The 12,094-nt window shown below is 43.6% G+C and overlaps 1 protein-coding gene across 1 annotated transcript in view; it reads left to right on the forward strand.

Annotated features, from left to right (window-relative positions):
- Positions 1-11,821, forward strand: part of LOC309889543 (zinc finger SWIM domain-containing protein 6-like) — a gene marked incomplete at its 3' end in the record, with an annotated part of 239,723 nt that extends 227,902 nt beyond the window's left edge. Inside the window, exon 14 of the mRNA XM_082782392.1 lies at positions 10,959-11,821. Within this exon, the coding sequence (XP_082638518.1) occupies positions 10,959-11,821 (863 nt within the window). The remainder of the gene's footprint in view (positions 1-10,958) is intronic.
- Positions 11,822-12,094: the final 273 nt, after the last annotated feature.

The raw sequence follows: 12,094 nt of genomic DNA on the forward strand, positions 1-12,094 counted from the left end.
CACTCATCAGGACATTCTGTTCATTTCTGTGCTTTGCCATAGATTTCCTGTGTGTCTTGATGAAGTATTCCTTAGCTTCTGTACTCCAGTTTGCCATCTGCAAGTTGAAGATACAGAATCTAAAAGTGAAGATGAGGGTATTAAAAGCTGTATAGCTATAAAAAAAGTAATAAGAAAAAAAATCAGTACCTGTGATAGAGGGGACAATATAAATATTATGATAAGGGAGCAGTTTTAATTGTCACTGGAGGTATTTCTGGAAAGCATGCTTCCCTACTGTATTTACTCCTTTTTCATACATTTGAGTCGGATTGTGTCTCATAGATGCTTCCTGAGTTTTGGAACTTCATAAGATTACTGCTGCTTATTCTATGGATTAGTTTCTTTGCTTTATGCTTAACTGGCAAATTAATGTTGTCAGTAGCTTGGGAAAATACAGCTTGCCTTTTTATGCCCTCAGCCAGAAAGCAATTTGTGTCTGCAAATTTTCATGCAATGCTTTTGGTTTATTGCTATTATATCTTTGCTAAGATAATTATTACTGAGAATATCTTACAGATATTAGTGCCTGGGTATTATTTTGTGCAGTTGCGTATTGGCAAATAAAATGCTGTTTTTAATACTGCTTTAAATTAGTTTAACATATTCTAATAGAAGTATCTCATAAAGAGCCTATAACGTCATGCAAAGTACTTTTGAGACTTAATCAAGTTGGTAAAGCAGGGAATCTGTTTATTTAAATGAAGCTCTGGTATTCTCTGGCTATGCTGAATTTTTGCATAAGTGAAGGGGTGTGCAGGAAGCATCAGAGTCCTACAGAGAAAACTAGGACCTCTGGGTGTGGTTTAGGTGGGCTCACAGACGTGTGTTAACTGACTCTAGCAATACTAAGGCACTCTAGTTGACTATAAGGTTAAATTTTTGGAACCTATCAGTCACTGTTTCACCCCTTCCTCTCCCCACCAAACACAAACACACACACACCAGGAATAAAGTGATACTAAGGAAAATATTTATTTCAGATAATAGCCAGTAGGGTATGTTGCTCAGAGTATTTCCTTACTAAGGAGCTTGATGTTCAGGTGCATATGAATTTGATAAAAGATGTATCTGAAAACCTTAGGGGAGGGGGTAGGTAGGATTTATTTTTTTTAAGGCAAGCCATGATGTTCTATTAAGTGAGCTATTTAGCATACTTTCATGTTCTTTTGTGCATGCACTGTTCCTTGAGATGCTGTCGCGTTAAGGGGTGTGGCCAATTAACCGCTATGGGTCCAGTTGGGTTCAGGGTATTGAACTGTCATGGTCACAGATTCACCAATAATGTAGCACGCTCTCACTCTAGTCACGTTCAATAACTATCACGGCTAGGAACAATGCAATTAAGTGCAGTTTATTACAGCAACTGCTACGCAGGTTCTTTGGATTGCTGGCAATAAATTCACTGTCTGCAAAAGCAAGCTAGCATGCATGAAACACGCAGGTACACACCTGATATAACCAAGCATTCGAAACTTACCCCACGGAATCCCAATGGGGGGAGGAGGCGGAGGGGGAGAGGCTCAGATCATTGAATGATCCCAGAAGTCAGAAGGTATCCTTCGTGATGGTATCTTCCCTAACATCCCCTCTCTCTTTAGCCAATTTATATTATTTTCTACCTTGAGCTTGAGTGACTCTAGTCATGCATATCTTGGTTATAATTGGTAAAATGTTTTCTCGCTTTTGTTTAAAGGTATAGGCTCTGAGAAATTCACAGCACGTGCTCAGTGAGGGCTGGTCGCACCTTGGAGGCAGGTAGCTTTTGGGATGGAGGTGTGTTTTGGTATTATGATGATATTATAATGAGCAAAAGTTCACTAGAATAGAGCATTTTGTCAAAAACATGACAGGTCATTGGCTCAGGGTAGCAAATGTGCAGCTTATTGCTCTCGGTGTGCACAAGAACAATCGAGTCCCCATCTGGTCACAGAGCCTAGCCGTGATGTCTCCACTCTGCTCTATGCTCCATACTGTTCCTTAGAGTCAGCACACCAGGTTCCCCTAGTGCAATAGCATCTAAGGTTGGAAGCCTAGGGGACACTTAGGTAATGCAGCTACACTCCACCCTGAAAGCCTCTTCAATTCTGTATGTTTTCTTTAAAATGTGAATATTAGTTTAATTTTCCTAGTCACTTTAGGCAATTACTCTGCATAACCCACCCCGTGACTATAGTCACTCAAGCTTCATGACATCTGGAATGTGTCAGGTATATCACATACATTCTTGGGACGAGGATTATCGAGTGCATGCATATCGTGTAGGGATAGTAAACGTTTCATTATAGTCCAGAGTTTAACATACAAACTAATTGTTAGCATAAAGCATAATACAGTGAGTATTAACAAAACAACAACAGGGTGAAGCATCTTGTTGAAGATTCCCATGGCAGTTGACAACCATCCAAACAATGTGTCCCACCAACAGTGTTTATCATGTTTCTTTATTCTTTGCGTCACTCGATGTATTTTTCTATATCATGATGGACAGTAATCAAAGTCTTTCATCCATTTTCTCAAACTTGTTTCATAAACTGTTTCAGATCTTCATGTAACAGTAAATTCTTCACCAGGATAAGGTTCATTCCAATAGGCGTAGGCAGCAGATCATGTAGTATACTTTCAGTGGGTAAAGTTCCTCCTTCTCCCTGTTGTGGTTTAACCTGGCCGGCAGCTAAACACCACACATCTGATCGTTCACCCTCCCCTCTCCCTCTCTGGGACGGGGGAGAGAAACCGGAAAGTGAAGCCTGTGGGTTGAGATAAAGACAGTTTATTAAGACAGGATAATAATAATAATAATAATAATAATAATAATAATAATAATAATAATAATGACAATGACAATAACAACAACAACAACAATAATAATAATAATAATAATGTGTACAAACAAGTGATGCACAATGCAATTGCTCACCATCCGCTGACCGATGCCCATCCTATCCCCGAGCAGCTGGCCCCCCCACCCCAGCTAGCCACCCCTATATATTGTTTAGCATGACGTCAGACGGTATGGAATACCCCTTTGGCTAGTTTGGGTCAGCTGTCATGGGTCTGTCCCCTCCCAGCTCCTGCTGCACCCCTAGCCTACCTGCTGACAGGACAGAGCAAGAAACTGAAAAGTCCTTGACTTGGTGTAAGCACTGCTCTGCAACAATTAAAACATCAGCATGTTATCAGCACTCTTCTCATCCTAATCCAAAACATAGCACCCTACCAGCTACTAGGAGGAAAATTAACTCTATCCTAATTGAAACCAGGACATATATCCACCCCTTATTCCATACCATTTATGTCATGCTCAGGTTCCACCCTTTCCAAGACATTCTATTTAATCACCATTTTTCATCTATGGTATATAGCAATCATGGTAGTGATGACATACAGAATTATATAGTAATTCAAATAATACAATTCACCTCATGAGCTGTTCTCACCCAGTATTAAATCCCCCTGAGGTACACACCGGACCTCCCCTTTCTTTTGCATTACCCACCAAGTACGTCCAGGTCCCTGAGCAAAAGCAATCCCAGGAATGGGTTTGCCTTTTCCTGAGGCAGGGGTAGCCCAGACTGTTTTACCCAGCATGTTTCTTACATGCACTACAGGAACTTTATCCTCTTCTACAGTACGTAACAGGTTTGATTGGGCAGGTCCAGCTCGGTTAGCAGATCCCCTAGTATTGACTAACCAGGTGGCCTTTGCCAAGTGCGTATCCCAATGCTTGAATGTCCCAGCACCCATTGCTTTCAGCGTAGTCTTTAACAGTCCATTGTATCGCTCAACTTTCCCGGAGGCTGGTGCATGATAGGGGATGTGATACACTCACTCAATACCATGTTCTTTGGCCCAAGTGTCTATAAGGTTGTTTCGGAAATGAGTCCCATTGCCTGACTCTATTCTTTCTGGGGTGCCATGTCGCCATAGGACTTGCTTTTCAAGGCCCAGAATAGTGTTCCGGGCAGTGGATATGTTTCCAGCCATCCAGTGGTTGCTTCCACCATTGTAAGTACGTGGCGCTTGCCGTTGCGGATTTGAGGGAGTGTGATGGAATCAATCTGCCAGGCCTCTCCATATTTATATTTCAGCCGTCGTCCTCCATACCAAAGAGGCTTTGACCGTTTGGCTTGCTTGATTGCACCACATGTTTCACAATCATGAATAACGTGTGCAATAGTGTCCATGCTCAGGTCCACCCCTTGATCACAAGCACATCTGCATGTTACATCCCTGCCTTGATGGCCTGAGGTGTCATGGGCCCATCGGGCTATAAATAATTCACCTTTATGTTGCCAGTCCAGGTCCACCTGAGCCACTTCAATCTTAGCAGCTTGATCCACCTGCTGGTTGTTTTGATGTTCTTCAGCAGCCTGATTCTTGGGCACATGAGCATCTACGTGGCGTACCTTTACAACCAGGTTCTCTACCCGAGCAGCAATATCTTGCCACAATGCAGCGGCCCAGATGGGTTTGCCCCTGTACTGCCAGTTGCTCTGCTTCCATTGCTGTAATCACCCCCACAGGGCATTTGTTACCATCCATGAATCAGTGTAGAGATAGAGAACTGGTCACTTTTTTCGTTCAGCAATATCTAAATCCAGCTGAATGGCTTTCACTCCTGCAAATTGACTCAATTCACCTTCTCCCTCAGCAGCTTCTGCAACTCGTTGTGTAGGACTCCATACAGCAGCCTTCCATCTCCGATGCTTTCCCACAATACGACAGGACCCATCAATGAACAGGGCATATTGCTTCTCATTTTCTGGTTGTTGAAGATGGAAGGAGTTAGACCAATGGGAGTGTCCGAGTTGGTACATTTTCAAATATCTGTGGGAGCAGAAGCTTCTTGTCCTTTACAATCGACGTGGATGTCACTGTACCAATTATAAATTTGAATAGCAATTCAGTGCCTCTGTAACCCCAAAGACAGTACACAATTATAGGTTTGGTGTCGTGGTTTAAACCCGGCCGGCAGCTAAACACCACGCAGCCGTTCGCTCACCCTCCCCCCTCCCTCTCTGGGACAGGGGAGAGAAATGGAAAGTGAAGCCCATGAGTTGAGATAAAGACAGTTTAATAAGACAGGAAAATAATAATAACAATAATAATAATAATAATAATAATACAATGATGATAATAGTACTACTACTAATATGTACAAACAAGTGATGCACAATGCAATTGCTCACCACCCGCTGACCGATGCCCAGCCTAACCCCGAGCAGTCCGGCCCCCTCCCCCCGGCTAGCCACCCCTATATATTGTTTAGCATGACGTCAGATGGTATGGAATACCCCTTTGGCTAGTTTGGGTCACCTGTCCTGGGTCTGTCCCCTCCCAGCTCTTACTGCACCCCCAGCCTGCCTGTTGGCAGGACAGAGCAAGAAGCTGAGATGTCCTTGGCTTAGTATAAGTACTGCTCTGCAACAATTAAAACATCGGGGTGTTATCAGCACTCTTCTCATCCTAAGCAAAAAACATAGCATTCTACCAGCTACTAGGAAGAAAATTAACTCTGTCCTAACTGAAACCAGGACATTTGGTGAAAGTAAAATTGTGCCAGGAAATAGAATTTGGTTCAGTTATTTTGCTACAACCGGTACTATAATTTTGTGGTCTGGAAGAATCAGCATAAATTGTCTTAATTTCAGTCAGCCTATTGTAAGTAGACCCATTAGTTATTTGGCAACTGATTTGTCTGGCCTGAAGTGGCTTGAAGTTCAATCATTCAAAGTGAATCATTCCAACTCCATTCATCTTTTGAAAATATCTTTTTTTTTTTTTTTTTTTTTTTTTTTTCCATTATAAACTAAAGTAGAGAGATTTAGGTAATTTATATTTTGCAGTGTTCCAACACTTGCACCACTTGCACTATACTGTGACAATGCATGGTTCCAAGGGTCATTATGAGATGTCACAATGAAACACCTCAGCTCCATGTACAACCACAGTAGCTAAGTTTAAGTTTTCCCTGATAGCACGTGTTCCCATAATCCAGCGTATTTAACTTGGACTTGGGACCACGGCCATTTTGGGTCTTTTTGGCTATGAACCATTAAGGTCAGGGTAAAGCATAGAATTATCAATCCAAACTGCTGATTTGTGATTCTCCAGCTGTCCAAAAGCAGTTCAGTCACAATTCCTGTGAACACAAAAGGAAAGAATATATGCTCAGTTGTATTCAACCATCAGGGTTAGAAAAAGGGTGAGATAAAAATCTTTGACTTCCCAAGTCTAGGGATTTTTGGGGGTAGTTAACACCATTGCTGCTGTTCCAATCTGAGGCATTTTCACCAGCACAGGTTGTCCAGTATAAAATCCTGTAGGATGTTCTTCTCATATATAATAAACATTTGGGGTGATTGTATTGGTTGACGCACAGAAGGCTTTCAGTATCTCTGCCATTCTGCCATGTTTGGAACTGCGGCAGTCAAAGGTGCAGTGTTAGCATTCAACTGTCTGTAATCCACTGTAAAACGCTGTTGCCCGGTTGGTTTCTTTATGGGCCACACCGGTGAATTGTAAGGTGAATGAGTCCTTTTAATAATGCCTCTTTCTTCCAATTCTGTTACCACACCGTCAATCCCCATAAGTGCTGCTGCTGGCGACGGATGTTGCCAAACATTAGTGATTTTAGCAGGGGGGAAGGATATGGATGTTTGTAACAGACTCAGTCTCACTGTGCCTGAATCCACTTGATATGTCATGAAACTCCACACAGTCCCATCTGGGATTTTCCACATTTGCCCATGCAGTATGTCAAATCCTAAAATATTAGTATATGCAGCAACAACTAATACTTCTACCCTGGTTAATTTCTGTTCCTCTGGCAGCCAGAGTGAAATTTTTGTGGTGGGGCATTGTTTTTCCACACTGTTGATTCCCGTGAATTTAACCCTGCGTCGACCAGGTCTTATGCCCAGGGTTTGTGCTGTCTCGTGTAATTAACAACATTTGGGCCCTGGTGTCAATGAGAAAGTTTACCAATATTTTTCAGGGTCCAACAGGAATGGGGCCAGAGTGTTCATTAGAGAGCCATTGAATTGCTAATACCTGCCGAGCAGGGTGGCTCACTGCCTTCCCAGGGATAGTTTTTTTTTTGCTGAGCTTCCTCCTCGTCAATTAGGCTCGGTGCAGAAGGTGCACTTTCCTTATGGGTCGGGGGTTTTCTGGTTAGGCAATTCTTCCCAGCTGGAATATTTTTCTTACCCAGAGATCAGACTAATGTAGAGGTCCTCCGTAGAGGCACAACACAAGAATGGTCAGGGTGCACCCAAAGCTAGGGCCTTACACCACAACTCACCCCGTTCCTTATTAAGTTTCAATCTCTCTTTGAATTTGGGTATCTGGGGTTTTCAGTATGGATTTGGCAAACTCACCGGGAGTGATCTGGGGGCTTAGTACTGAATGAACTAATATCTATATCTTGTAGGCCACAGATAAGAGGGGTTAATTGAGCTGGGTTGATAGGAGGTAACAGCGGGGATTTCCTGAATTCATATCTTTCACATATCGCCTGAATGCAGGCTGCTTTCTGTACTGCTACAGCCAGGTCAGAATAGTTTGTGGCTCTAATTTCCAGTGGTTCCCCTCTCTCCTGGGGATCTATATCCCCTGCCCAGTATACAGCTCGTTCAGTTATAGAGTAATTATGGTCTCCTGGTGTGGTAGTTAAAAATACTCCTGGTCCCCCAAAACCTCTTGCTTCTTCCTCATTCAACGTAATTTGGTCTCCTCCTTCAAGAGAAACTCGCCACACATACTCGACTTCCGAGTCTCCTGACTGCCTTGAGAACTTCTCCTGTATTCTTATCAACTCTGCTGGTGACCATGGGATTGTTCGCACAGTAGTGAGGATTTCATCTTCATCATCAACAGTGGTCTCAGTTTTAACTAAAGGTCTCAAAGAAATCAATTGATGTTCAGAATCATCAGTCTTACTGGTATAACCAAGTGTTCAAATCTTACCCAAAAATGTCCCAGTGAGGGAGGAAGACACCACCGTGACTTCTGGTTATACCGACCACTTCTGAAGCAGATCGAACTCCCTCATATGCTGCCAATACCTCCTTTTCGGTTGGAGTGTAGCGGGCCTCATACCCTCTGTATCCCCAACTCCAAAACCCTAGGGGTCGACCTCGAGTTTCCCCTGTTTATTTCTGCCAGAGGCTCCAGGTGGGGCGGTTCTCCTCGGCTGCGGTGTAGAGCACATTCTTTACATCTGGTCCTGTTCGGACTGGCCCAAGGGCTAGTGCATGAACTATTTCCTGCTTGATTTGTTCAAAGGCTTGTTGTTGCTCAGGGCCCCATTCAAACTCATTCTTCTTACGGGCTACTTGGTAGAGCGGGTTTACAATCAGAATGTAATTTGGGATGTGCATTCTCCAAAACCCCACAACACCTAGGAAAGTCTGTGTTTCTTTTTTGCTAGTTGGTGGAGACATTGCTGTTATTTTGCTGATCACATCCATTGGGATTTGACGACGTCCATCTTGACATTTTATTCCTAAAAACTGGATCTCTCGTGCAGGTCCTTTGACTTTATTTTGTTTTATGGTAAAACCGGCCTTCAGAAGGATTTGGACTATTTTCTTCCCTTTCCCGAAAACTTCCTCTGCTGTGTCACCCTACACGATGATGTCATCAGTGTACTGAAGGTGCTCAGGAGCTCCCCCTTGCTCCAGCGCAGACTGGATCAGCCCATGGCAAATGGTAGGGCTGTGTTTCCACCCCTGGGGCAGCCGATTCCAAGTATATTGGACTCCCCTCCAAGTGAAAGCAAACTGTGGCCTGCACTCTGCTGCTAGAGGGATGGAGAAAAATGCATTAGCGATATCAATTGTGGCATACCACTTGGCTGCCTTCGATTCAAGTTCGTACTGGAGTTCCAGCATGTCTGGCACAGCAGCACTCAGTGGTGGCGTGACTTCGTTCAGGCCAGGATAGTCCACTGTTAGTCTCCACTCACCATTAGACTTTCGCACTGGCCATATGGGACTATTAAAAGGTGAGTGAATCTTCCTGATCACTCCTTGGCTCTCCAGTTGACGAATTAGCTTATGGATTGGAATCGGGGCGTCTCGGTTGGTGCGATATTCCAACGGTGCACAGTTGTGGTAGCGATTGGCACTTGCTGTTCTTCGACCCTCAACAGCCCCACAACAGAAGGGTCCTCCGAGAGACGGGACAAGGTAGACAATTGTTTAATGCCCTCTGTCTCTAAGGCAGCTATGCCAAAAGCCCACCGGAACCCTTTTGGGTCTTTGAAATATCCTCTTCTATGTCTATGCCAAGGATGCACGGAGCAACCAGGCCAGTCACACTACGGTGTCCTCCCCCTGGCTGGAGGCAGAGCCCCTCTAATCCTGGTCAGAATCTTCCTTTCTGTGTTTAAAGGACTGCCTGATGGAAACTGGAGCAGCAAGTTTTTTCAGAGAACCCCTTTTTCCTGATTGTTTTATTTTGCAACTCACGTACCTGTGCCTTTAGGGTCGAGGTAGATTTTCCATCCCATTTTCTCATGTCCTCTCCATGGTCACATTGGTAAAACCCCAGGGTGGCACGGGGTGTGTACCCACTATATCGTCTTCCTTGTGCGGATGGATGCTTACCCCTGATAGCTGAGACACTGGTGGGGAGGAAAATAATCTCTCTTCAAGTTGGTGGAACTTTTCAGAAAGTTTCTCCAAAGTATTCTCTTTTAGTTGGTGGAAACTGGTTTGTTCAGGTGGGGAGGAAGATAAATTCTCTTTAAGTTGGTGGACCTCTTCAGAAAGTTTCTCCACAGTCGAGACGCAGGCCTGTAGGGAAGAGGAGAGACTTTCTTCGTACTGCCAGAGTTGTTTAGCCACTTCATCCACTGTGGGTTCCTCATCCTCTTTCCAGGCCATTATTGCCAATGAGCTGGCATATGATGATGGTGCACTCTGTACAAACATCTGCCACATGGGTCGTGTACACCTGACTTCATCTGTGGATATTTGTCTGTTGTGTAGGTCCTCATAAATCACCTTCCGTGCAGCTAATTCCCTCAGGTACTGGATTCCCTTCTCCATAGTGGTCCACTTGCCTGGTAGACATAAAAGTTCTTCCTTGAAGGGATACCTTTCCTTCATAGCTGACAGAAGACACCTCCAGAGGCTTTAAGGCCATGCTCCATCTCCAATTGCTTTGTCAATGCCTGCGTCTCTAGCAAGGGATCCTAGCTGCCTGGCTTCCCTGCCCTCTAATTCCACACAATTGGCTCCGCTGTCCCAGCACTGTAGCAGCCAGTTGATAATCTGCTCACCTATACAGTGACCAAAATCTTTTTGCACATCTCGTAGCTCACGCTGGTATAGGTTTCGGGTAATTACTGTTGATTTTTCGACATCCTCATCTTCATCCTCCTGCACCTCTGATGGCCCAGCATCGTCTTCTCTATACCTAGACCTAGCAGAAGACTCTCTGCGTTCTGAATGACTACATCTAAATGACCACAGCTGCACATTGAGAAAATAAGTTAAAATTACTTTTCAATGTGAGGGCTGCTTTTAAGTGATGTAATGAGACCAAATGAGCCAGAACTTGTTATCCAAATTGTTTTAAATATCAAGTAAAACAGCTCATTTTTTACACCAAGAGATTAAAGCTTATCTTTTATGTTTTGTTTTGTTTTGTTTTGTTTTGTTTTGTTTTGTTTTGTTTTTTTGTTGTTGTTGTTCTCTGCATTTCAGTGATTGTTACAGAGTTTGCACAGTAGCTTTTGTTTTAATGTCCCCTTCCAGCCTGTTATCTGGGTTGGCCTTTCTTGATGAAGCACATCCCCTTGTATGTACTGGTAACTTCCTAGACTTTGCTAAAAACGTTATCTCTTGCTGAACATCTGTATCTGCTAGGCTTTATCAGTTATTGCTAATCCTTTCTTTCTTTCCAAGGTGTTTATGCACTGGATAGCATCATGCAAAGCTGGTTTACACTTTTCACTCCAACAGAAGCCACTAGTATTGTTGCTACAACAGTGATGTCCAACAGCACCATTGTCCGTCTGCATCTGGACTGCCATCAGCAGGAGAAGCTGGCTGGCAGTGCTAGGACGCTTGCTCTACAGTGTGCCATGAAGGATCCTCAAAACTGTGCCCTCTCTGCACTGACCTTATGTGAAAAGGATCACATAGCTTTTGAGACTGCTTACCAAATTGTTCTAGATGCTGCTACAACTGGCATGAGCTACTCACAACTTTTTACTATAGCACGATACATGGAACACCGTGGTTACCCCATGCGGGCCTACAAGCTGGCCACTTTGGCCATGACGCATCTCAACCTGAGTTACAATCAGGATACACACCCTGCTATTAATGATGTTCTGTGGGCATGTGCACTCAGCCATTCTCTTGGGAAAAATGAGCTAGCAGCTATAATACCTCTGGTGGTCAAAAGTGTCAAATGTGCAACAGTACTGTCAGACATTTTGCGTAGGTGTACTTTGACTACTCCTGGCATAGTGGGACTTCATGGAAGGAGGAACTCTGGTAAGCTCATGTCACTGGACAAAGCCCCTTTAAGGCAACTCTTGGATGCCACAATCGGAGCCTACATTAATACGACTCATTCACGTCTCACTCACATCAGCCCTCGACACTATAGTGAGTTTATAGAGTTCCTTAGCAAGGCCCGAGAGACCTTCTTAATGGCTCATGATGGACATATCCAGTTTACACAGTTTATTGACAACCTAAAACAAATCTACAAAGGCAAAAAGAAACTGATGATGTTGGTTCGTGAACGTTTTGGTTGATGAAAATGTGTGAATTTGGATGGGGGGTTGGGGGGAGGGAAAGGGTGGTTTGTTTCTACTTGAGCCTGCCTTTGTATCCTTTTTAACTTAAAGAAACAGAGCCACACCGGTATTATATGTGTATAGTTATACTGAGTTTGCAAACTAAACTGTCATGTTGTGAAAGTTTGTGTGTTTATTGTTTATTTTTTTTCTCCTTTTTTTCTGTTATGTATGAGAGAGAGAGGTTAAAAAAGGTTTGGTTTACACTGAGTATATGTTGTCAAGTGGCAA

The sequence above is a fragment of the Aythya marila genome (genome assembly GCF_965140915.1).
Source record: "Aythya marila genome assembly, chromosome: W".
Lineage (NCBI taxonomy): Eukaryota > Metazoa > Chordata > Aves > Anseriformes > Anatidae > Aythya > Aythya marila.